Genomic DNA, 26,972 nt, shown 5'->3' with positions numbered 1-26,972 from the left:
TAAATTAGTTTTGATTATTCCCCTTTAATCATTTAATGCAGGTAGTAACTACAAAATAACAGTAAATCCAGTCCGCATTTATGACGATGTATCTCTGTAGTTGTTCGTAAAATAATTTTTTACTGCGAACTGGTTTAATTTGGGCAAAAAATTCAAGAGACATTTTTTTTTAGAATGAAACAGGCTATCGGAAATAAATTTTTAAATGGTAAAAAAATAATAAGACAAAAAATTACGTTGGAAATAAATTTTAGGGGTTGCGTTTTCCACCCCTTACTACCATGGGGTAAACCAAATAAATTACTGGCTAAGTGTCTTTTTGGTAGTAGAAAATGTCAGGTTAATTTCAATATTGTAACTTGTTTAGTGCTTGTGAAAAAAATTGTTAAACAAATTTTATGTACCCCCTTTAAGGGGCTGTATCTTAAGAAGGGATGCTTCATTGAAGTTTCTTTATATGAAAGATCCTATCTTTTTTTCGATGAGGAATCACCCCCTTATAATATATAGACTTGTATCCTTCTGCACATATTAAATACAGCACAGTTTCTTAATGCCATTTGCAGAATTTATAATTCTTTGCATAAGCTCTTTGACATTAACCATAGACATATACAATACTTTTAATGTACCCCTAATTTAAAAAAGGATCGATTGAATTCAAGTTCCGTGATCTTAGAGACCATTGGAAAAGGGTATCTTGGCCACTGACCTGAAAAATGTTCATTCAGCCGGATGGCAGATGAATAAACAAAAAATAATTTTTATTTCAACTTTAAAAAGTCTAATTTAATAATGAAGATCCATAAATTACTGACATTATTTTGACCTCATCTACACATTCCCGAGTTTATGACTTGAAGTTATGGAACTTCCTGTATAATTTAAGTTTACCTATTTTCCATCCATTTAAAACTAATTTCTCCTTCAGCTAACATGCAAATTATTGATACTAGGGACAAAATCACCCAAATGACACTGAATACAACAAATAGCCAGAGAGTTTTTACCAGCTTCTTTTGGCTTATAAAACCACTTGATAAATTTGTAGATGATAGAAATACCTAAAAAAAAATTTAATTGTGTCACAAACTTTACCTGATAACAAAGTATCTCAAAATTATGAATAAAATACTTATATATATATAAATATAAGTAGAACACATTTAAATATCTCTTAAAATGTTTAACATAGAATGATGAAATTTGAGCTAACAACTGCATTTAATTCCAATTAGTGTTTCTAAGAAAAAAGATGTCTTCCATTTTATTTGAAAAATGAGAAATTCTAGAGTTCCTAGTGACTGTATTTCCCAATACAGTACAATCTCACTAATCCGGCACCATTAAAAACCTAAGAGTGCCGGAGTACTGAAAAGTTCGGATTAATGGAAAATGTATATGTATATTAAATTAAAAAACGTTACTTTTAATTGTTTATTAACAAAGAGATTGGTACATAGATACATACATATTACAGTTGTGTATGCATATACAGGGTGAGTCAGAAATAATGGGTCAACACTAAACTGGAGATACTAGACACCAAAATATTATGTTTGAGCTCATCATGCATTATACGAATGTCGCTGGTTTAACAAATACAGGGTGTTCAAAGTTTAAATTTTATTTTGAAATTTCTCAATAATTCAGAAAGTTTTGATAGCATGACTCTGAAAATTGGTAGTGTTCGGTTTTTTGGTGTGAGAATTACGAATTTGAAGCTTATTTTGATGTTGCTCCTAGAGGGCGTATTATTTAGGTAAATCGGAACAAATTTTTTTTATCTGTTGAGCTATGCTTTAAAAAAGTTAAATATCTAAAAGAACGTTCAATTCTACATAAAAAATGTACTCTTGTTTAAGTCGCCTAACTTTATCTGTTTCTGAGTTATTTGTATTTAAAAGTTTCAATGTATTTTGTGGTGATTTTTTATTCTCGAAAGATGAAAATAAGAACAAGAATTATTGATAATAGTAATAATAACAAACCATAAATCAAATGCTGAAAGTTTCCACCAACTACCTCAATACATTTTATTTTACACTCTTAAATGTCTGAATATTAAACAAAATGTCCCTATTATTTTTAAACGCATTCGCGGTTACTTGTATTTTCTGTCGCAACTCATCAACAGAATTAATTTCTTCACGATACACCACATTCTTCAAGTTTGACCACACTTTGAAGTCCAGAGGGTTTAAGTCTGGACTTCTTGGTGGCCAACTAAATTCATTCCCACGGCCAATCCACCGATGAGGAAAATGTTTGTTTAAATACTGGCATACTGGCAAGGCAAAATATGATGGTGCACCATCGTGCATAAACCACATACTCTCTCTTAAAGCGAGTGGTACATCATCTAGAAGCTCGTTTAAATTATGTTGAAGAAAATTTAAATAATGAGGTCCAGTTAGATTGGGTGGCAATTCAAAAGGTCCTATGAAAAAAAAAAAACAAAAATTAAACCACACCAAATATTCATCTTGAACTTATGCTGAAAATGACTTACTTTTACAGCATGTGAAATCTCACAAATGATTGCCAATTGAAAACTCCTCGTCTAGTAAATGTCGTCTCATCAGTAAATAAAATCTTATTGAGGAAATCTGGGTTTTCCGTTTGCATATTTTGTATAAACTGAGCAAATTGTAGGTGAGCTGGTAAATCTTGAGACAATAACTGATGAACCGGAGTATAATGACATGGATGGAACATTTCTTTTTTCAAAAATTCTACAAATGGACGATTGGCTTACCCCCGTTGCCACACTTAACCGATGAGTACGAGTAGTAAAATTTTCTCTTCTTCATCGACTGTGATAGATTTTGGAGTATCATGGTTACTTTTCGGTCGAAAAGGTCCAGATCCACCTAAGCGATTGCAAAGATTTCTGAATAGTTTATAATTAGGTAATCTATTTGGGTACAATTGCACATATCTTCGGGCCGCCGCATGTTGATTAAAATTAACCTAAGCAAAAACACAAATCATATCATGCATCTCACTGTTAGAAAAATTATTGCCATGGCATTTTTTGATCACTAGCTAATAATTTTGCACGAATAATAAATCAGACACATGCAAAATACGTTAATATTTATTGACATGAAAATTTGACACAAGCCTACTTAGAAAAGAAATAGCAATATAAGCGTCTGAAAGAAAATCACCGCAAAATACATTGAAACTTTTAAATGCAAATAACTCAGAAACCGATAAAGGTAGGCGACCTAAACAAGGGTACAATTTTTATGTAGAATTGAACGTTCTTTTAGATTTTAAAGCATAGCTCAACAGATAAAAAAAATATGTTCCGATTTACCTAAATAATATGGTGAAACTAGCGCCCTCTAGGAGCAACGCCAAAATAAGCTTCAAATTCGTAATTCTCATACCAAAAAACCCAACACTAGCAAGTTTCAGAGTTATGCTATCAAAACTTTCTCAGATATTGAGAAATTTCAGAATCAAATTGAAACATTGAACACCTTGTATTTCTTAAACCAGCGATATTCGTATAAGGCATGATGAGCTCAAACATAATATTTTGGTGTCTAATATCTCCAGTTTAGTGTTGACCCATTCTTTCTGACTCACTCTGTATATGTATATTGTAATGTTTTTATGTTTCTGTAAAATAATCTTTCAACTAAATTATAACTGTATAAACTGTATTCTTCAAGGATAGTAAACAAACGCGGAAAAAATAACGCCGGATTACTGGACGTGCCGGTGTAGTGAAGTGCCGGATTATAGAGATTCTACTGTATATCTGCCACTAGACACATTTGTTCAATAATTTTTGCATATAATTAGTTGTCATTACCTCAAGTTTCATCAGTGTACACCAAACATCTTGAAAGATATTTTTTATAATTTCAATATTCTGTCTTGAAAGCAAAACGTTCAATGGCCAATGAACTATTTTTCTTATTTTGAGGAGTTCTATCATAATGTAAAGCTTAATAAACTTTCTTGCAAGTTTAAAGGAATTCTTTCGGATAGAATAATGCCAAGGACTCTCTATCTCTAATAATAAGGGATATATGGTACAGAACAGTATGCCATGAGTTAACTTGTCAGACAAAGACTTAATTACTTGGCAAGTTCAAACATTCATTTGCTTCTGATTGATGTAAATATTACTTGAATATCCAGTTACATCCTTTCGAATTTTCCGAACTGGTATTATTTATTAAATTATAAAACATACCCTTTCCATGAGAACTGGGAGTTGATCATCATCAGAACTCCGAAAGATAACAACAGCATGTAAGTATCCCACAAGGTGCAATGCACTAGGAACAATGAAACTATAAATCAACGAGCTGTCACAAGTGTGCTCATATATAACATTCAATTCGTTGGTCAAATATGATTTATTACTTTTTGCCTTGTAATAAAATCCTCTGTCTCTACGGAAACAAGACATATACTGAAGAAAGTATCCAATGATCATGAATCCCATAACTTGCAATGTATAGATATAGCTGAATAATCGTAGAAAGAAACATGGTTCCTGTTCTTCGTTCATAAACGGTCTCAAACCCATAAAACTTAGTAAACGCATATAAGGATTCAAAATTTTATTCTTGCAGTAATTTAATACTGTTGTGACACTAAGATGGGTTGAAGCTTCAGGTATACATATGTACTCATCACATATTTCATTTCCCTAAAATTTGTACATAATTACATGACATTATACAGGGTGCATTGAAACAATGGAGCATAAATGCTACCAGATAATTTTTAGATCAAAATAAAAAATTGAATCAAATACATCTTGGTTGAAAATTGCATTTGCAAAAAAAATATGTCATAATTAAATAACTTTAGGCAGTTATTGGGTGTTTAAGTTTTTGAAAAAAAATCACAAATACACAACTAAGTACATATCTCAAAAATTGTTTGACGTTGATTAATGAAGCTTGAGCTGGCGTCGTATTAAATAAAGGTAAAAATTAATTTAATATGTATACAAATATTTCAGAGATGCTGGAAAACACTCTGACTAAGAATCCCTGACACTACCGAGTAGGTATCTATATTGTTCATTTCAGTCGCATAATTGTACTTCAAGGAAAAAAATCTCTTCCACTTTATTCCAAAAATGAGTGATTTTTTGATTTATTATTTATATAGTATGAAATAAGCTTATTACACAATCGAATAGAAAATAACTCTAAAACTATTCACTTTAAAAGAAAAAACATAAAATTTTTTGAAATATTGATCATAATTATATAAGCATGATCGTTGCAGTTTTCTGCACAATATCTACAATGTTTAAAGAATTAAAGGTAAACTGACTCGTAAGTCTGAGCACTATTGGCCTCCCTATCTTTAGTAGTTTAAAGCATCCCAGTAAATCACGCTGCAGAGAAGGCCTTTGGGTGAGTAGGTTGTATTAGTTTAATCAAACTGTTTATACAAGCGATCTAGTTAACTATATACCATACCCTTAGTACACATTATAATATATTTATTAATACCTCTTATTTTACATTATGATAAAACAAACAAGAAATATCCATCCTTTTCATAACAAAAAAATATATGAAAATATACAGATATAAATATAAAGAACAGTCTTATATCCATATAATTAATATGAATATTTAACATCATTACATAAATCCAAACTCTCAGGATTCTAATCCCTTTTACCAAGTCTACTGGATTACACTGTGATCTGTTATAAAAGTTATTGAAACCATCCAGTCTGCTGCTTTCCTGATTGCCTCAATGGTGTACTGCATGTTTTAAAGTGGCAGAGGCAGCAGCATCTCGTGGATTAGAACCTGCGTATAAATTTGTATTTATACCACTAATTGCCAGTGCTCTTTTAACCTATTCATTTACAGTCTGTAGTGAAGTTAGATGTATAGATTTTGTATCTGTTACCAATAATGAATCATTTGCATGCTTAACACTACTATAAAATTTAAATATTGCTATTAAACACGATTCTGGTTTACAAAAGTCCTACCTACAGGATAAAATTCTATCAAAGCGTATGGGGCTTCCTGAAAAGAGATAATATCAAGTTCACATTAGGTCCTAATGTTAATGGCTTAATTATCAATAATTTTTAGGAACAACCACAATACCTTCTGCACGATAAGTAATAATTTTCTTTAATACTTTATTAATGAGAGTAAAGGAGGAACAGCATAAAAAAACTTATTTCCCCAAAATAATGTAAATGCATCAATCGCAAACTAGTTGGGATTGAGATGCTATGATACATATCGCCATTGTATAAGTAAATACTTATACAATGATATCGCATACATTTTGCATTTAGTTTCGATGCAGAGAAATCTCTTTGTATCCAAAAAAATAAACTATTTTTTTGAAATAATTTAGTGAAAATTTATATTATGTGTCTACATATGTTGACCTTGATTCTAAAGCTGCATAAATATTATCTTTTGTGTTAACATAATGAAATTAATACAGTTGTGTTTTTCTTCTTCAAATGAGATCGTAAAACCATCTTCTAATCATAATTCCGTTATTTTGCTTAAGAGCAAGATACTGAGCCCTCTCAAACAATTTAATGTGTGTGCAATTAAACTTGACAGCGAGAAAGGCTGCTATCACAACACCTATATATTTTGAAAAAACTCAAAATGGATTCTGAATAAACCTGTTATTCATAAAATATATTTTTTCTTTCTTATCTTCTGTTAAGGACACTACATATCACGTGTATTAAAATTAAAACCCAAAGACTTACACTTCTCTTATTTGCGTAAATTATAAATCCTGAAGTTTTTAAATGTAGTCTGTTTGAGTTTTTTCTGACTAAAATGTCATCAGATAAACTAAATAAACTGTACTTAACTCTCTCAAGCAGGTTAATAACTTCGTAAAAACATAAGGTGTACAATTCCTTAGGCATATTGTTAAACTGATATAGTTTCCATTCAAAATCAAAAAAGGCAAATATTTCTTAAAATCAACCAGTACATTGATTAAAATATTTTAAATCTATAGTGCAAAGAAAATAGTTTTGGGAATTAAATATTTAACGCTACAAAAATTCTCCAATATCTGAAGGTAAATAATGCTGAACAGGTAGCTCACTAAATGAAATTTCGCGTTCTTTAATCCAGATCAGAACTAAACTATTGTATGTAATTTATAACCTGGTTCCGAGGTAATTTTTTAACCGGCCAGAAGACCTGTTCCTCCTACTGTCGTTGAAACATTTGCTTCCTAATATCATTGAATGAGGAAATAGTACATTAAAATAACTAGTCTTGGGAATTTTGAAATTCGCTAAATTTGTTACGAGTAACAGCTCTCCGAGGTCTTAATTCTGCTCATATTTTAACACGTTGACTGCTATATCGGTCCCCAGGGACCGATATCGCAATTAGCCTTGGCGCGGACATAATTTTTTGCATCCTTGGTTACGGTGCGGAATGTGTAACTTTGTTAATATTAAAGTTAGAAATGCGAATCAAGTAGCTAAAAACTTGTTATAAGTTGCAGTTTTTGAATATCATAATAAAATAATATCGGTCTCGGACGACCTATACCGCATCAGAATAATCACTCATTGCGCTGGTGCTGTATAGGTCCCCGAAGACCTATACAGCACCATACCTACCTACCAGCTCCCTATACCCTTCTCCTAATCATAGGACAACACGTGTTTTTTCCCGCCTATTTTTATTAGTCTCACAAAACGTGTGGCAACAAGTCGTCTGTTAATTACGTGCTGAAAATGTATTCCTCCCGTGTGATGAAATTGATGGAAATGACAAAAACTAAAGGTAACAATGAAAATAAGGAATTTGAGAATAACACACAATTAGATGGGTCCCAAGAAAGCTTAAAAGAATTTGTTACCTGCGAAAGTAGTGTCAATACGCAGAATGTATATAACATCGGAAATGAATCATCAGAAGATAGAGCCCCACTAGATGCAACTGGTGCATGCACGCAAAAATTTGCACAGTATGGTAGTGATGACGAATGGACGGATTTCGGAAGTGATGACTCTGTAAAAGATAAGAACTACTATCCATCGTCGCCGTCGTCAGATTCTGATGAGAATAATCAAAATGAATATGTTCTTGATGGCACAATTGAAGGTAAGTTGTTTTATGACTCATATAAAGAGCTAGACACGCCGTTTTGCACACATTATAAAATATTTATCCCCACGTAAATTCTTACAGTAGTTTTAGAAAAATCCTTTTAGTTTATTTTGTAAAAGATGAACACTATCATTTTTTTTTTTTCTAGAAACTGGTGAAGATTCCGACAGTTATGGTACGGAAATACCTAATTCACACGCAGATGACGATAATGTCGATGAAATCCAAATGGCTGCACTTGATGTCAATAATTGGAGTGATATTACCCTCGGACAATTACCTTTCACGGTATGTAATGAGTCATCCACATTTAATTTTGATGTGAATAAGATTACAAGTCCATTGGATGCATACAAACTTTTTGTAACAGAAGATCTTTGGCAAATAATTATTGATGAGACTAATACATATGCTCATCAAACTTTAACGCAACGTAGATCGATTTCAAAATCCAGGTTGCATGTTTGGGAAGATAATGACATAAATGAAATTATGCGTTTCTTCTCAATTATTCTGGTAACAGGATTTAACTCCCTTCCATCGATAAATTCCTATTGGTCAAAAGATCCAATGTTTAAAAACGAATTTATAGCAAACACCATGTCACGTGACAGATTTCTTCTTTTACTTCGATGCCTTCATTTTTGCAATAATGAAGATCCATTTTTGGACACGGCTGACAGGCTGCACAAAATCAGAAAAGCTTTAGAAATACTAAATAAGAATTTTCAATGTGTTTTAACACCTGGCAGAATTCTCGTGATAGATGAGTCCATGATCCCTTTCAGAGGGCGATTGCAATTTTGCCAGTATATACCAAATAAATCGCACAAATATGGCGTTAAAATTTATAAGTTGTGCACTGTTGATGGCTATACAATCCAAGTTATTGTGTATACTGGCATAAACGAAAAAATTGCAGGACAACAGCACTCAGAAACAATAGTATTTGAACTCCTAAAATCGGTGGAAAATAAAGAAGGGCATTACCTCTTCGCAGATAATTTTTACACCAGCCTACCTGCAGCTAAAAAGCTATTTGAGGAAAAAATTGTTTATTGTGGAACACTTTGCGCTAATCGGAAAGGAATTCCCAAAACTTTTCAAAAAAAAAATAAAAAAGGGAGAGACGTATGGTCAGCAAAATGACTGCGTTAAAATCTTGAAATGGGTTGATAAAAGGCCAGTTCTTATGTTGACTACAGATCCTACGCATACTAACGAGGTTCAAGATACTGGAAAGAGAACCAGGAAGGGCGATATTATTGCGAAGCCTAGATGCGTTATCGACTATAATAAAGCCAAAAAAGGGGTAGACTTTAGCGACCAGATGTCCTCGTATCATACTGTATTACGTCGGGGATTGAAATGGTACAGAAAAGTTATGTTTGAATTTTTATTTGGAACATGCATTGTAAACGCGTGGATTATCTATAATCAAATTTCGAACAAAAAAATGTCAATTACTCAATTTCGAAAAATCCTAGCAGAACAGTTGAGAGATCCTCCTACAAAAACCACATCTGAAATAGCTCGTAAAAGAGTTCATACTTTCGTAGAACCAACTGGCCCAGGAAGGAAAAAAAGGAAACTTTGCAAGGGATGCTATGAAGATATACGTAAAACTGGTGTTTCTAGTCGCGAAGCGAATAATAAAGTCTCAAAAGTCACGAGTTTTTGCGAGGATTGTCCTAATAAACCAGGCATGTGTCTTCCTTGCTTTAATAAACTGCATACTTAATTTTGTTAATTTTATTACTTACTTTTATTTTTCAAAACAACTTTTGTAACATTTTTTAGTATTATTATAATAAAACACAATAAATTTTGCCATTTTTCAATAAATAATACCTATAAACAAAGTTACACAAATTTTATTTTGAGTTAAAATTTATTATGTTATTTGGTGCGGTGTAGGTCGCCCGAGACCGATACGGAGCAAAATTTAGTTTCATGTTGGATGTATTTACACATCCCTGTAACAATTTTTAAGTGTTGGTTCTAAACAAAAAAATTAGATGGCCTCAAATGGCATTTTGTATATCGGTCTCCGGCGACCGGTACCGCACCATATTAAAGTTATGTTATCGGTCTCCGGGGACCTGTAGAGTATTAATTACCAATATACCATTTTTGAGTACCGCAGTCAATGTGTTAATTATGTTTTGATTAATTTTAGTCTTGCTGACAAGTTTTTCCAAATAACTATTCTTCAATTGAACTGTACTTGATAACTTTCTCAATGGGGGTTTTCTCATGGAATTATGGATATTTGTCAACAGTGTTGCAGAATCACTTAAATAAGATAAGAATTATGGTTTCGTTACTTTCGAGTGTTGAGAAAAAAATTTATTAGCTGGCATAGCAATAGCTACTGTTCTTACAGTTTCATTATACAATAATCTTATTTAAGTGCAACATCATTCAGATAATGTTGAATTACCAAATACAAGACAAATTTCACAAACTGGATATTAGTCAATAATTTCCTTGTGTTCCAATTTATCAACACCACACCTCAAAAAAACTGACCATCTATTTGCAGCTTCTTGATGAATATAACACTTCCATGCTATATTGTAGCATCTGAGAACAACTGAATTGCAATATGTTCCAATATTGCTGTCGGTTTTTCATAATCATATTCATATGAATCAATTATCAAGAAAGAAGCTTTTGGCACGACATATTATGTCGGCCATGAAAAATGTCTGAGCATATTTCTTTTCCACTTTTAGCCGGCCATTTGGGATCCCCTACCGCTAAACCATGTGTTTCAAACTTATCAATATAATAATATACTTACTAGAACTATTAAAATTCTCAATTTTTTCTTTTTATTAAACTTTGTTTTATTATGTTTTCTTTTAATATTTCTACCCATTTCTTCTTATTTTATTTGAATTCTCTTTCAATTCAAAAATGTATCAACACAGTACGAAAAACTACAGCGAAGAAAGCGAGCCGATGATGCTGCGACTGAGGGTCAGTTTACCTTTAATTCTTTAAATGTCCTACAAATTGTGCAGAAAATTTCAACTACATGATGGTTATAATGAGAAACGAAACTGCGAAATATGATTACATCACATTAAGTAAATTTATATCTTTATTTAGTTAAGATACCCTCAAGTTACATTAATCATCAAATATTTTACGAGACATTTGGTATCTGGTGGCATTTGTGTTACTTTAAAAATATACATTTTGTTTTTAAATAATGTAGGTCAAGTATAAGCAGCAGGGACATGTCTCTTTTAAGAGATCATGTTTTAAAATTTTACATATATAGTGTGACCCATAAAGTAGAAAGCAACCCCAATTAAGACATAAAATCCGTGACCTGCTGCGATTTTCTTATATTTTTCAACAATATTTCAAAGATTGTTTTTATTAAGTCGACTTGCTGAAAACCTCAGTATCTCAAATTTAATGAATTTATTATGCAGAATAATTTTATACAGGGTGTTTCGTATACGAACCGACACATAGCGAGGGCATGTAGGGGAACCCAAAATATGGTGATTTAACGCAATTTACCTATATACTAAGCTGTACCCCTGAGAAGTTCTAGACCTTAAAAGTGGGGTTTCAAATTTGGAAAAAATCAAACAACTAAATTTGGTACCCGATGTGAGTGTACCAAGAGCATTAATAGACAGTAAGTAGAGTTCAGTTGAAGCATTTTAAAGGATTGATAAGGGGTGCACCATTAAAATGTGACAGATTTTTTTAATCCATTGGCGGGAATTTAATTCTAAAACTTTTTTACTTTTAGTTTTCAACAAAAACACAAATAACTAATATTTTAGCTGTTATTTAAAATCATCGAAAATTTAAAAGTTGGCTATGAATTTAAACGTCAAACTTGACAATCAGGAAAAAAGTTGGAATAAGAATAATTTAATAGCAAAACAAACAACTTAAACAATAGAAATAACATCCAATTTGCACTGATAAGTAGAGATTGTTCAAAATTATCACCGTTTCCTCTCAGGCATAAATTTATTCTTCGTCGAAAATTGAAGTCTACTCTATCCAATAACTGCTGATTGTATCTAATGAATGTGGATTTACCCGTAATACAATTTTGACAATTTTGCTCAAGACGCAACTGTCGAGGAATACACAAACTCTTTAATGTTCCCCTAGGAAAGAGGTGACATTTGTTGAGAAAGAGGTCTGGTGATCGCGGAGGCCAAACTTGTGGGCAATTATTTCCTCTTCCAATCCATTTATTTGGATACCGGTGGTTTAAAAAGTCTCTAACAATATTACTAAAATGAAGGGGTGCTCCATCATGCATAAACCAATATTCCTGTCTGAGTTGTAGTGGCACCTCATCAAGTAGATCCAGGAGAGTGTTTTGGAGATATTATAAATAAGTTTCGTTATTTAGTTGATTCGATAAAATAACTGGACCGATTAAATACGGATCAATAAAACCGATCCAAACATTTATTTTAATCTCGCATTGGAAATGTCGAGGAGTTACTGAATGAGGGTTTACATCGGAATACTCATGATAGTTATGTAAAATTGTAATAGTTGTGTGGGTGAAAGTAAAGTAAGTTCATCAGTAAAGAGAATTTTCTTTTGAAAATTAATGCCTTGATGTAAAATAAACTGAGAAATTCACTCTTTTAACCAAATTATTTAGTAACAATTCTTGCACTTTTTGGACATGATATGGGTGTAGTAGATTACGTCTGATCACTCGGTGCACAGAAGTTTGCGATATACCAGTTTGTTGAGAATTCTAGTACTAATATGTGGGTCGATCGCCTTCAATTGTATTCGAAATAAGTTCCTCATCTTATGCCCTGATTGCAATAGCACGTTCTCGAGTGTTACTGAAAAACTTGCCTGTTTCTCTATAGGGGATTACACGATTTGGAAATCTTCTCCGATATTCTTCAACACTTCTTCTGTAATTTCCTTCACAGAAACTTAACACTAATAGCATCTCAACTTGTTCACTAAATGAATGCCCGGCCATTTTCAAAACACTCGGCAAACATTTACTAAAATTAAATGACTTTTTCCTGATCGTTAAGTTTGAAGTTTAAATTTATAGCCAACTTTTGAACAGTTACAATACTTATTATTAGTTATTCGTGTTTTTGTTGAAAACGACAAGAGTTTTTTGAAAACAAACAAGAGTAAGAGAAGTTTTAGAATTAAATTCCCCATAAGATAAAGTAATAATTTTTTAAGTCCGGCAAATAGGTTAAAATGCTTCAATTGAACTCTACTTACTGTCGATTCATGCTCTTGGTATACCCACACCGTGTACCAAATTTGGGTTTTCGAAGTTCAAGTATAACTGAGATATTGATTTTTTTCGAAATTTGAAACCACACTTTCAAGGCCTATAACTTCTCAGGGGTGCAGCTTAGTATAAAGGTAAGTTGGGTTAAATAACCATATTTTGTATATAACAAAACAAACACCCTGTATATAAGCTTATATATTTAAATTTATTAAGTTTTTATCACTATGACACAAAAAATGCCGGAAGATGATGAAAAATTTGCCTCTTACTACTTTCACTACTAATTATAATTGATAAACAATAAAGATAAACATAAACTATAACTTGTTTTAGAATTTTAGGCATTCCTCTAATGTTTTATCTTCATGATTTTCCGATGTCTCCTACATTTTAAGCCAAATAGAAACTGTATTTATTCTATCAATCCTATTTCTATTATGCTGATATAGATGTGAACCTATTTCTTTTTTAATTGGAAGTCAACTATGTATATGAAATCTAGAAATATTGACCTAGAAGAGGTTGATAAACTTTCAATAAAATGTTATAAACAACTGATATGATATGATTTATATAATGCTAGTAATTAATTTAAGTGTCAATATAATATTTTTCTCTAAATACATATATTGCCACTGATTTTGACAAGAATCACAACCCAATATTTCAATTTTCAATTACCTACCTCTAGTGCATGATGTTTTTTAGTTTATATACAGTTTATAGACTTACCAAATTTGTTGAAGATGCAATATTGTTTATTGTTCTATCAGGGTCCATTTCCATTATTTTGAAGTTGTGCCTAATTTCTGCCCCTGAAATAATATGATTAATTTCCATCTTAATCAATTTGTGACTGAAATAAACAAACACATTAATACTTACTTATGTAAAAAATGGTTTTCACAAAAACCCATCATGTTGGTATTGTTTTTACGAGGACAATAAAAGAACTGATAAATAAAAGAAATCCAACAGTAACATATATTTCCAATTCTGATAACCTCTAATATGAACTGATCAGGTCTAATAAATAAAATACCAGTGCAACTTATAAATATATATATATTTTTCACCTCATAATTAATATTTATAAATAAAAATTATTTTCTTTTACTAAAGAATTTTTTGTGTTTAGGATTCACTCCATGAGTTGGTCTAACTAATCTTTTCCTCTCTTCTTTGTGTTTCTTATTCTTTTCAGCTAACAACTTATTTCTCTTTTTATGTGTTAAAAAAGTCATTTCTCGGTTTCCAACTGAACCTAATAATTTAACTGAAGTATCTTCTACTTGAAGTCGTTCCCCCAATGTTGCTCTATGAACAAATTGGCTATTAGAAGTCAAAGAAAATTGATATTGTAATAATAGTCCAATCAAATTACACTTGGAGAAAAAAAAAATTGTTACCTGGACTTTTATAAGTAGAAATGGTAAAAGGGCTTATAATAAATCTAAAAAAAATAAATGCGTGAGCAGGGGCGGCGGAGGGTAGATTTCGGGGGTTGAAAAGTTATGAAAAATTGTATCATTGGGATTTCTGGCGAAAGTTGACGTCAAACAAAAAAGTATCCAATACAAAAGTTGTAGATCATACAAAAATCTGCAACTTTAGTAGAGATCACTTTTTAACATAACCTCAAAATTTCCGCGAAAAATGCGAAAAACAGGTATTTTCTGATTTTTCGTTTTTTATTTCTTATTTCCGCAAAAATAATTTAATTTTGACGAAACTTGGTGAAAGTATACCTTTCTTTGTCTTAAATAACGTCAAATTTTTTTAGATAAAAAATCAAGAAGTTTCTGATATTCATTTTTTTCGGCCTGACACTTTTTTTTTAAAGAAAAATTCTACTTAAAAAAATCATCGTACAGAGTTCTGTCGGTAATAATTTTTTCGTTTTGACATATACTTTCTGGTGAAATAAAAAAAAATTTAGACAGTTCAAAAACATGCTCAAAAATGCAAAAAATTAAAAAATAACGCAGCAATGAATTTTTCAGTAATTGTTGATAATTTGTTTAAATTTTAAAAAAATCAAAAACTGATTACACCATTCAATTGTACGGAAAAAATACAAAAAAAAACTCATTGTTTGACCCAAAACTATTTTTGAACGGTATTGCTATATAAACATAAGTCGAATAGTGAATTCCAAGATAAGGATGGGATAGCATTAGGATCTAGGAAACGGTAAGAGATACGGGGTGGCTCAGATTAGAAAAAAGTTGTGTTTTTTTATACCTAACAATATGCTGTTTAGAAAGTCCCAACCCCCCTCCGCCGCCCCTGCACACGCATTTATTTTTTTTTCGTTTATTATAAGCCCCTTTACCATTTCCACTTATGAAAGTCCAGGTAACAATTTTCTTTTTTTTTCCATCTAAATGAGTTATTTTGATCGATCTATAATTAATAACTAAGGGTTATTATCGCTCAAGAATAATTAATAATTCCACAATTAAAAAAAGGATTTGTTGATCTTGTTAAGGTTTTAGCGAACAAGAAACTGAAACTTATTTTAGTTTTATTTTGTTAAGTATAAGGTATTAAAATATAAAAAAAATTTCAGCATTTTACGCTCGAATGTAAACTAAATTTGTTTACAGGTTGTCACCTAACGAATGTTACATACTTCAAGGGTTATAATCTACAACCCAAATGGTGTCGATTTAACCAAACTTGCTTAAACAAAAATGTCACAAAAAAAGTTACAGGGCGTTAAAATTTCTTGTTTCCTCCATAACTCAGAACTCAGTTAACCGATTTGAGCAAAACTTGCTGTTGTTTAGTTTCTCTCCATGAAGTATGCAGTGATTATGTTTCTATTACGTTAAATCATATAGGGCGTTCATTTTACTACAACCCTTTGTGAATATTCTTCTGTAACTTATTTGTACGTTTAAATTTTTTCACGCAATTATTAGAAATAGGTAGAGAATTTTATTCTACACAAATAATGTATACCTATTAAAAGTAGAAGTTATACTCGGTTATAAAGATATTATAGAAAATATTGGAACGTTTTGCAACTGTAACTCCATTTTAATATTCACCCGATACTACTGCATTTACGTCAATAGCAGAATACTGTTATATCGTAAAAATTAAATAATTATTTTTATAGACTGCTAGTGGATGTCAAGTTTTCCTTAATAACACACTAGCTCCTCCCTTTTCTATAACACTAATAAAACTGATAAAAAGTTAATCAAATATTCTTAAATTAATTTTCCAATTATGTAAAAGCAAATCAATGTTCTTTATGCAATTAAAATAATGCCGATTTACATATAACAAATTATGCAAACATAAAAAATATATCTTTTTCTTTTAATTGGGTATTTCTCCCACACTGAAAAGAGAAATAAATTTTAAATAATCCTTGGGCCAAAAGGAGCTGTTATGGGTTGATTTTATATAAGTAGAGTAAGTAGCAACTGTCATGCACAATCTATTTTGTCACTGAAATATTTCTGGTTAGATAAAACTAAATTTTTTAAATCAACCCCTTGATCGATCCTTTTGGTGTAAGGGATTGTTTATTTAAAAATCTCCATTTAAATAAAAAACAAATGTAATTAAAAATTTCAAAAAAAAATTATAGACAATATAAATATTAAAAAGAAAACAAAACCATTTCAACTAGAGACCGACCGATTAATCGGCTTCGGCCACATTCGGCCATTATTTAAGCTTTCGGCTAAGAATCGGCTTTGCCCAAAATTAAGCCGAACTTTTCGCCGGAGCCGTTGACGTCGACCATCGCATCGACATTCGACAGTCATGCTTTTTATTTTTCTATATCTTGTTTAGAATATCCGTTACCCGTTATGTTTTATGTTTGTTATTAGAATTTGTTGTTTTATTTATTGTTGTTTATTATTGTGGCAAATGAAAATTATTTCTTTCGCTCCCTTAGTAATTTAATGGATGTCTTTGTATTTGTCGTGCTCTGTACGTTATTCATGTTTTTATTAGAATACCTTTTCTATTCCTTGTAAATACATATATAGCTGTGTGTGTGTGTGCTGAAAAAATGTCTTAAAAATCAATACCTCGTTTAAATACAATCTAGTAGTATACAGTCGGCAAGAACGCTACAATTATATATATATATATATATATATTATATTTCCAAAATACATTATGCATTTATTTTTTACCTACTTTTATGTTATTTTATCATATTTTTGTTTTTAATTAAAATTTTCAAGTTAATAAAAATATCTTCGTCTTCGGCATCGGCTTTGGCCAAAGGAGACCCATAAACCGAAGTTCGGCTTAGGCTTCATCTTCGGCCAAAAAAATCACATTCGGTCGGTCTCTAATTTCAACGTTGATGTTATGACACTAAATAATTTTATTTATTATTATTATTACTATAGTAATAATTTTAAAATATATTTGAATTTGAATTTTATGTCAGTAGCCAAAACCCATTCATACTTACTTGTTAAGCTTTTTCTTGAAGTTGTGAAGCCCTTTAAATTCTTCTCCCTGTCTAAGTTCGAAAAGTTTAGGTTGTTTCTTATTAACCTCTTCTTGTACGTTATCCTCCATTTCCTGGCTTTCTCGTAACTCTCTTTCCCTATGTTCTCTTTGTATAATACGGTGCTGCTTTTTAACTTCACGTGTCCATGTATGTTCATCTTCAGAGCTTTCTTCTTCACTTTCAAAATCATCAGAAGATTCTTCTGAATTTTTATTGTCTTCTAATTTGTCCTTTTATAAAAATACGAAAAAATGTATTTTAAAATATTGTTCACCAAAAATTAAACAGAAATTAAGTGTGTCTTAAACATAACTTTTTACTATTTACTATTTATCTTGACCTAGTGTCAACACAGAATACTTGTATAAAGAAATAAACCCTACTATTACCTCTATCGGTTCAAACGCTTGCGTTATGATTTGTTTCTTTAACTCTTTTTTCTTAGAACTGTCCAACCTCGATAATACAGGATTAAGTAATCTATATTCATCTGCATTTTTGTCAACTTCAAAATCAGGATCTTCGAACAACGATTTAAACCTGTCATCTTTAAGAAGCGATTGGCTTTCTTTCTTTTTCTTTTTCGTTTGGTCACCCATAAGTTTAAGAGCAAGATCTTTATTAACTTTCGGTAGATTATTCAGTTGTACTCTATTTCCTCTGTCTTTTTCTATAGTTTCTCTTATTTTCCTCTTTCGATATTCTTCATATTCAAATGGATTAGCCACTGATTTAGCCTTTTTATACAGTCGTACATCAATGAAATACCTAAAATGTCATGTATAAACATAAGTGTAAAATGAGTATGTACGAGGCATATCCACAAAGTAAGAGTACCGAGACTCTGTTATTGTGGTTTTTATTTTCAACAAAGTTGGCCACACTGCATTCAAGGCCAAGGTATTGGGAGCAGAATGCACGCTTATTTGTCTCAGTCAATTGAGAACTGTTGCTGTAGTGGCTTGTTGAAATGAATTCCGCCACCTACTAGGTGGGGAGCATAATCTGGGTTCTTCTTGCAAAGGGAAAGCCACCATTTCAGACTTTTAACGAAATCTAAACAGTTTATGGGGAAGGTGTGATATATTGTACTAATGTGTAAAAGTGGTATCGTAAGTACATAGCTGGCAGAACAAATGTTCATGATGAACAAAGGAGAAAAGTCATGGCAACTGTGTTCTGGGATTAAAGGGATTCTCCTCAGATTTTTTGCCAAAGCGGGAAACAATTATTCTTGGGCAGTACTGTGAATCCCTAAAACATTACGGAGGGCGATATGGAACAAATGCAAGGAAATGTTAACGAAGGGAGTGCACTTGTTGCATGACAATGCCACAAAGGAGCTCTTGGATTCATTCTGTTGGAACATAAAGCTCATCCCTCTACTTACAAAGCGCATTGTGGTTGAAATAATTTTTCATAAATATACTGTCGTTTCGTTTTAAAAAAAATTGAGTATTCTTACATTGTGGATAAGCCTCAGTATAATTAAAAAACTTAAAAATATGTGAATAAATACTAAAAATGTACCCATGCATATAAGCCCTAAGTAAGTTTGTTCCTATTAAATGTTCTAATCCCAATGTCTCAAGTTCTTTTTTAGTTACAAATTTATAATCGTCATAGACATGTTCAAAATTCTTTTCTTCGAGTTCTTCAGTAAGTGAATCCAAAAAGCTAGCCCATTTGGGTGCTGGACCCAGGGAAGGTATATAGTATGTCTGTATTTTTGTATTTTCATTTGCAAGAAAAAATAGACCTGAATTAGCAATAGTGCACAGGTTATTGAATTCCGTTGATGCTTCTATAGATGTATATAATTTTCCCTAAAAAAATCAAATGGACATCACTAAAAAAATAATTTTTGTAAAAAATAGTTACAACAATAAAACAGAGAATTGTAAAGTTACATTACTGATTACATAAGTTTTCGTTCAACGATTACTTACATTATTTTTTTCCCAGATCTTCAAGATAGAACTATCTAGGGAATATATCAAGTTTTGTTCTTGATGAAAATCTACATCTTTTATCGGTAAGCCATACATGTGATCCTTTATATAATATGGTTTATTCGACCTTATATCATATAATAATATTTGACCAGTTGATGTTCCGACTGCCAATTCTAAACCGCCATTGAACTTTAATGCAGATACAGAAGGAAAACCTTCCAATCTAAAAAGTAAAAATTGTTAAAGTTTGCAAGTGTATTTTTTGTAGGTTATGGTGGACAAAATTTAACTTAATTTTGACTTTCAAGTTCATACAGAGTTCATACTCGTATCATATAGAGTTCCAGTACCATTATTAAAATAGTTAAGCAGTTTTAGGAAACTTTTGCGATTCTCAATTTACATATTCCGTTTGAATGATATTCATATAAATGTTTTTAATTATAGCATTATTGCTATAGATGTCAGTGTGTGAAGTTTCTACCGCATTTTGTAAACAAATTTAAAATGTTACTTGAAATTTAATTGCAAATTCCATATTGTAACTAATTAAAATATATATCGTAATAGGGTTACCATTCGTCCGGATAAAGCCGGACATGTCCTCCTTTTTAAAGAAAATTTAATTGTCCGGCTGGATTTCCCCTCTGTCCGGCTTTTTAAAAATAGTATCAATAAAAATTGCTGCACCTAACACTTACTTGAAAATTTTTAATATTTTAATCAAGATTAGCATGATTAGTTTTCAATCAAAAATCACAATCTTAACAATACTATTATCCTTGGATAATCAACAATAACATTCTGCGGCTACGGAGTGAATGTAAGGATGCCCGCAACATATTTTATGAAGTTTTTGTTCCATTTGTTAACGCAATATATGCAAAATGCAATGTTTTTTAAGTTCACTTGTGTTTACAAGTATCTTTCATTTTCCTAATAAAGTAAAATAAAATGTTCAAAAAAGTCCTCCTTTTTCATTGAAAGTCATCCTTTTTTGATACAATTGTCATTCTTTACATGTTTCACATTTGGTAACCCTATATCGTAATAATATCCACAGCTTTACATAAATTATAAATAAATGTAAATGTTTAATGACGATAACAGTTTCTGCATAACAGCCTTTCCTAACTTTTTTTGCAGCTTTCTTCAAAAGGAAGTTTTTCGATTTTATAATTTGTACTTATTTTTTTTGTCTAAAATTAGTTGTATGTAGCAACTGACATAGTGTGTAATAAATTAATATATTACTTTGAAAAGTAACAAATAAATTTGTCAAGTGATACAAATTTTAAAATGTTTGGGTTTCTACCACTGAATAAAGTTTATTTTGTTTAATGAAAAACTCATTGCTGTTAAAAAAAAGAAGAATCAAAATAAAAAATATATTTTTGACTTTCGTGAGGTGAAATGAAGTGAATAAAGTGTTGCCAATAATACATTTTTCTCTTAAATGATATTAAAAAATATACTATAATGTAAATAACAATTATAATTTTTTTTAAATATGAACATTTATATAGTATAAGCGCAATACAACCTTTTTGTTGACAGCTCAGTTTTTCAATTCTACTGAAATTAATACTGATAAAAATTTCAAAAAAAATGCCAATAACATCAATATGTATTATTAATTGGAAACTTGCTGTGAAACTGCCAACTGAGGAATGCGAATGATATATTATTTCAAGTTTGTCATTCTGTTTCGACACAAGTACAAAAATTTGCTACTGCGACTAGTACCTTTCTTTCCAGGTTTAGAAACATTCCCCAGAGACATTCCAAATATATAAAAATATTTAATAAACGTGATATTGGATTATAATATACGAGTATTATTTAATTTGATTATATTTTAAGTTCTAAACTATATTAATTCAGGTTGTTAACAATACATATTATTTATACAATGTGAATATATGTTTCCTGTGTGCCATTTTAATTTAACTGACCTACTTGTATCGACTGACTAACAATGTTTAAAAAAAAGATGGAGATAAACGTCAACGATAACATCAAAAAGAATTTTGTGCTTTGATACGTTTTTTGGCCTATTTTGGGTCGTTATTTTGTCATCAGTACCAGTTCGAGTTTTTCAGAGACATTATTACAGCAATAAAACATTTCTTAAATATTTCACATCTGTTATGGCTCAAGTTTTGAAATAGCTCATGTAGGCTCCATCCATAGGTCGCCATAGCTCATTGTGCAAGTTAAGAATTATAACTCTATATGGTAACTTCTCCCAGCTATATGTATTGCAATATTTATACTTACTGTTTGTTTTCATTAATACAGTTAAAGGCACTATCTAGACTTCCCACCATAGTTTTGCTTCTAGGATCCCATGCCTCAACTTTTCCTTCCTGTGTTCCACATACTAATAAATGGTGGTCAGGATTTATGGAACATTTATTAATCGATGAGGAGTTACTAGTGAAAGGTGCCATGAATTGACCTCTTTCTAAATTTAACCTATAGATATCAGAAGATGCACCAACAACGAATAAATCACAACTGGGATAATGGTATTGCATATCTCGACCAAATTTTGGTATTCGAAGTCTGTAATATCTTCCGTAAGCTGCATGAAATTCTATATACCTGTCGCACTGCAGTAGGACAAACTAAAATCGTAATATTTTTTTATAAAAATATATATTCATACATTTGCTACATTAAATGTGTTACCTTACTATAATCATCACTAAGTATTTCAAACGTAACAGCTTCTGAATCAAAACATCTTTCAAATTTTAAAGATAAATTATTTACATCAAAACATTTTATTCTAGGTTTGTATATACCAGTGGCAAAAATATATTGTCCATCTCTCGACATTTTAACAGTTGTGCTGAGACCTGGCATATCAAAATCTTGAATAAGTTCAATTCGTCTCCTAAGGTCTACATCTTTTTTCAGTAAAGCCCTCCTTTTACGTTCCGACAACCACTAATAAAAGACAAATTAAATTTAAAATTCATTTCATAATTTAACTTACCTCTGGCAAAGACTTTCCAACACTCAAATTATAAATTTTTACATTATTCGGTTCAGAAACCTGCATATTTAATATATAATAGTAAATTCCTTATAAATTTGTAAATAACAGGAATACATTTCCTTCCATTAGGTTATGACCCACAGATAAAAGATTTATTATTTTGACCTAATCTGTGGATATGGCACAAAAAATAGGGTTATGGCCAGAGATATGGGCTGTTTTCTCGCGATCACTTTTTTAAAACTGGTTCGAAACTGTTTCAAAATAGTGCTTTCTTGCGATGAACCCGTGACGTCACATCGAAATTGGTTCAAACAGTTTGGAACCAGGATCTCATCTTGATTTCGAAATGGACGCATGCGTTCTCTCGTTTGTTTATGACGTTTCATTTAATAATTGTTGGGTTATGTTATGTTGTTTATTTCGTCCGAGATTAATAATGGAAACCTTTAATCACTTTGTATTTAAAGGTTTTTTATGTAACAGTAATGGCACGTTAATAAGAAATGATAAAGATGAAATTCTTTGCGAAATAATAGAAAGCAATGGTAAGTTTGCGCTGTAAAGAGTAGTAATTATTAATTTTACAGGCGTTCTATTTTATTTAAGGAACTACCAGTTCAGCCTTTGTGTCGAGCACCATACTTAATGATTGCGGCTTGATGGCAGAAGGAACAGCTACTAAAATATCTGAGCTTGGGAAAAATGTCTCGTGGGATGCAGCCACCTCAACGGCAACAACCACAGCCATGTCTACAGCACCTCCAATGACTTCCTCATATATTCCAATTGCAGATAGGTCACAAACTTGTGAACTGTGGAAAACTTCTAAGACACAATCACAAAAGGATCATGACGCTACTTTGGTTCTTTTAGATCTACGGAAACAATTTGATAAAGATTTTATGGATAAAAAGAGTGGAAAAAATGTTATATGGCATAAAATTGCAGACCACATGAATAGTATGGGATATTACGTAGGCAAAGGCACAGATGGCCGTGAAAAAGTGCGACAAAAATTTGCTAATTTGCAAACGTCATATTTGAAATTTATTCAAAAACGAAAATTAACTGGTGAGGGAGCTGTGGATACACCACCATATTATACTGAAATGAATGAAATTTTGGGTGACAAACATAAAATTTGTCCACCTGTAGTTGTAGATTCAGAAATATTGACTGACAATGAAAAAAGTGACAAGGAAAATAAAAGTGAAGAAACACCATGTAGTACAAAAAAACAAAAAGCAAAGATGCCCCATACTGTGAGCGACAGAGAAAGTTGTGAATCTTCAACACCTACAACCTCGAACAGGTTTATGGAAATTAAGAAAAGTTGCCGTCCCCAAAAGGAGCGAGTGGTTGACGTCATAAAAAACATCCACAAAGAAAATTTGGAACAACGCAAGGAGGAATTTATTACATTGGTTGAATTATTAAGAGAAGAAAGCAGGCAACGTCATGCTCAGGTGATGGCTTTACTTAATAAAAAAAAGCGTTCTGGTGAGAAAAGGAAGAGAGATACCGACAGTGAAAGTGATTAGAAAGATTAAAATAATATACAGTGTGTCCCGTAAGTATGTGTACATAGAGTAACAGGTGATAGACATGAAAATAATGCAATCTGGTCAAATTTATCTTTGTCCAAAAGTTGATAATAACCGAGTTTGGCTAGATCGCATTACTTTGACGTCGTAAATCACATGTATATGAGCATGTACTTACGGGACACCCTGTATATAATGAAAGTATTCTGTGCAATTAAAACACTAGATATATTTTTTGTTAAAAAATGGAAGTTATTTAGTTTAGTTTAGTCCTAAGTAATAAAAACGTGTTTCCTGAAGTTATGAATGTTTTATGTAGATATAAATAAATTAGGAATAAAATATGTTGTCATATTTTTTTACGTAGCTATTGCATATTTTATTTATGTACCTACCTGAAGGAAAATGGGACGGAATATAAGAGAGAAAGTATAGATGGTACTAATATTTTAAATTTTTCTATAATTTTAAAAGTTACAATAAAAGGTAAAAGCAATACCAATTTTGCTGTAGATAAAAGAGTTTCTTTACAACATCTGTGCAATTCGATTTCTTTTATCTACAGCAAAATTGTTTACAACGTTTTGTACATTATGAAATACATTAATGTTATTATCTTCAACTTCATTGTATTCCTCCCAGGCATCCCCAGAGACAAGACAGAAATTATGAAGAACACAGCAAGCAACAATGATTTTTACTGCTTTCTCTACTGTGTTAACATTTATATATTTTAATATTCTCCATCGAGATTTTAGAATTCCAAACGTATGTTCTATAACAATACGTGTTTTGCTGTGTAAGTAATTAAATCTTCTTTGCTCTACCGTAAGATTTCTATTATCTCTAAAATTAAAAGTGATGAGAGGAATAATATTAAGTTAATTTATTCTTATACAAGCCTGTGTACAAAAATACTTACTATATTACATGTAATTTAAAATTTTTTATTTAAAACAAAAAACAGTGACTTCCTAAAATTCCTACTTAATGAAGTTAACGATTGATAAGAAAATTTACATATAGTAAGAGTATTTTTGGACAAGCCGTATATATTTTTTCTTACCTATATGGAGTCATCATATAATCAAGCAACGGATATGCTGAGTCCCCCACCAGATGATGCTCCAATGTAGGAAAATATTTGTTCCTCTCTATGTTATTGGATACTTTCCTAAAGATTTCACAATTTTGGAAAACCTGCAGTAGAAAAAATTAAATATTTTATATTGCCTTTTATGTAATAAATATACATATTCTGAAAGTGCACATGGTAAATGGGCGCTTACGTCAGAAGAACAAGGTAAGCGATAGAAAATCGTGCGGTAAACAATGATGGCTGTAGCCATTCAGCATCCAGTTACTACTTAAAACGTCTGTGTAAAACCAATCGATACCACAATCTCTACTCTGTCTAGCTGCTTTAACATAAGACTTACAGATTTACCATTTGTACTTTCCGAACCCATATATATATATATATATATATATATATATATATATATATAATGCTACTCACCCTACTATCATGAACAGAACCTGGCCAGCCCACCACTATATTAGTAAAAATTTTGTCAGAGGTGCATATACCCTGCAACTTAATACTGTGCTGCATTTTTCTATCAATATAGCTCTCTTGCTGCTCCGTCGGCGCTTTAAAGTTTATGTTAGCTACATCTATTGCCCCGACCACTCCTAAAAATTAAATTCACATCATATAGAATATCAAATTAACAACAAGAAGATAAAGATATCCAATGATAGATTACTAAATTTTTTACAGAATTTACTAAACGTTCTGGTATGTACGTCTTTAAGACCACTGCTTTCCCTAGTATCTACATACTAACCTGGTATATTACCTCTTCGATAAAACTTATTTGTAAGAGTCTCTATTTCATTATGATTTGGCCAGGTAATGTAGTTATGTTGTAAACCAATAATTTCATCCAACAAAAGAGTGTTACTTTTGTGAACGGCTGACAAAGCAACGTTAAATTTATCAGAAACTGATAAAAGTGTCTCGCCTTTGCCCAACCACCATAACAGCATCATCAACCTCTTTTCTGCAGGTATGGGTATGCCTCCCCCTATATATGGAACATGTATAACTCTAATCTTTCCATTCAATTTCTGGAAAGCTTTTCTGCTCATTCTGAAGAGTTGAAAAAAATCATAATTCAAATAATTTGGCAGCCACATTTCACAATATCCCGCGGGCCGTGTATGTTCCATTACTTCAAGTATAGATGGAAATAAATCTTCTCCGTCTGTATTTTGTCTTATCCACAGTAAAATAATTGGCCAGATCATCGAAGATCTTTCAATGATTTCCATTTCTGCTTAGAAATAATTCAAACAGAATAATTCGACCGAATTTTATAACAAGTATAAAGTGAGGTTACGATACACAGATTATCAATCATGACAGTTCCAAATGGTTTGAAAATCCTATTTTCTTGCGCTATGAAATTATGACGTCACATTGAAATTATTTTAAACCAGTTTTGAAGACGTTTTGAAATATTCTGCTCGCGAGAAAACAGCTATGGAGTAGGGGAGAATGAGCTTCG

At 31.4% G+C, this 26,972-nt stretch overlaps 4 protein-coding genes across 4 annotated transcripts in view; 1 reads left to right on the top strand and 3 right to left on the bottom strand.

Annotated features, from left to right (window-relative positions):
- Nucleotides 1-14,390, bottom strand: part of LOC108915584 — a 21,734-nt gene extending 7,344 nt beyond the window's left edge. Inside the window, exons 1-4 of the mRNA XM_018721651.1 lie at nt 14,281-14,390; nt 14,128-14,210; nt 4,217-4,678; nt 895-1,064 (exon numbers count right to left, since the gene is read on the bottom strand). Coding sequence (XP_018577167.1) covers nt 895-1,064; nt 4,217-4,678; nt 14,128-14,181 — 686 coding nt within the window. The 5' untranslated portion in view covers nt 14,182-14,210; nt 14,281-14,390. The remainder of the gene's footprint in view (nt 1-894; nt 1,065-4,216; nt 4,679-14,127; nt 14,211-14,280) is intronic.
- A 69-nt stretch (nt 14,391-14,459) lies between these two features.
- On the bottom strand, nt 14,460-23,007 carry LOC108915583 (nucleolar protein 10). The gene is made up of 8 exons (XM_018721650.1): nt 22,850-23,007; nt 22,540-22,800; nt 22,126-22,475; nt 19,840-20,068; nt 19,421-19,716; nt 18,280-18,658; nt 17,849-18,120; nt 14,460-14,712 (listed from the first exon to the last, which is right to left on the bottom strand). Exons 1-8 carry the CDS (start codon nt 22,913-22,915, stop codon nt 14,499-14,501), a joined length of 2,067 nt encoding a protein of 688 aa, XP_018577166.1. The 5' UTR covers nt 22,916-23,007; the 3' UTR covers nt 14,460-14,498.
- Nucleotides 23,008-23,150: 143 nt separating this feature from the next.
- LOC108915585 lies at nt 23,151-24,640 on the top strand. The gene is made up of 2 exons (XM_018721652.2): nt 23,151-23,400; nt 23,462-24,640. The coding sequence occupies exons 1-2, from the start codon at nt 23,202-23,204 to the stop codon at nt 24,394-24,396; spliced, it is 1,134 nt and encodes a 377-aa protein (XP_018577168.1). The 5' UTR covers nt 23,151-23,201; the 3' UTR covers nt 24,397-24,640.
- Nucleotides 24,641-24,841: 201 nt separating this feature from the next.
- LOC108915581 (protein ALP1-like) lies at nt 24,842-26,553 on the bottom strand. Its single transcript, XM_018721647.1, has 4 exons — nt 26,250-26,553; nt 25,919-26,094; nt 25,466-25,599; nt 24,842-25,245 (listed from the first exon to the last, which is right to left on the bottom strand). The coding sequence occupies exons 1-4, from the start codon at nt 26,551-26,553 to the stop codon at nt 24,927-24,929; spliced, it is 933 nt and encodes a 310-aa protein (XP_018577163.1). The 3' UTR covers nt 24,842-24,926.
- Nucleotides 26,554-26,972: the final 419 nt, after the last annotated feature.

This window comes from Anoplophora glabripennis, unplaced genomic scaffold, assembly GCF_000390285.2.
Source record: "Anoplophora glabripennis isolate ALB-LARVAE unplaced genomic scaffold, Agla_2.0 scaffold1475, whole genome shotgun sequence".
NCBI lineage: Eukaryota > Metazoa > Arthropoda > Insecta > Coleoptera > Cerambycidae > Anoplophora > Anoplophora glabripennis.
The sequence above is the reverse complement of the archived record's forward strand: the minus strand, read 5'-3'. Positions and strand labels throughout refer to the sequence as shown.

Bases quoted from the DNA above. Each gene is read 5' to 3' on its own strand.
- LOC108915583 (XM_018721650.1), bottom strand. From the start codon at position 22,915: ATGCAGGTTTCTGAACCGAATAATGTAAAAATTTATAATTTGAGTGTT. The intron at 18,659-19,420 runs GTACATTTTTAG...ATGACATTTTAG, and splicing joins CTTAGGGCTTATATGCATGG to GTATTTCATTGATGTACGAC. The intron at 18,121-18,279 runs GTAATAGTAGGG...TTTTTATAAAAG, and splicing joins AAGCGTTTGAACCGATAGAG to GACAAATTAGAAGACAATAA.
- LOC108915581 (XM_018721647.1), bottom strand. From the start codon at position 26,553: ATGAGCAGAAAAGCTTTCCAGAAATTGAATGGAAAGATTAGAGTTATA. The intron at 26,095-26,249 runs GTTAGTATGTAG...TTTAATTTTTAG, and splicing joins TCGAAGAGGTAATATACCAG to GAGTGGTCGGGGCAATAGAT. The intron at 25,246-25,465 runs GTAAGAAAAAAT...TTTTAATTTTAG, and splicing joins TATATGATGACTCCATATAG to AGATAATAGAAATCTTACGG.
- LOC108915585 (XM_018721652.2), top strand. From the start codon at position 23,202: ATGGACGCATGCGTTCTCTCGTTTGTTTATGACGTTTCATTTAATAAT. The intron at 23,401-23,461 runs GTAAGTTTGCGC...ATTTTATTTAAG, and splicing joins CGAAATAATAGAAAGCAATG to GAACTACCAGTTCAGCCTTT.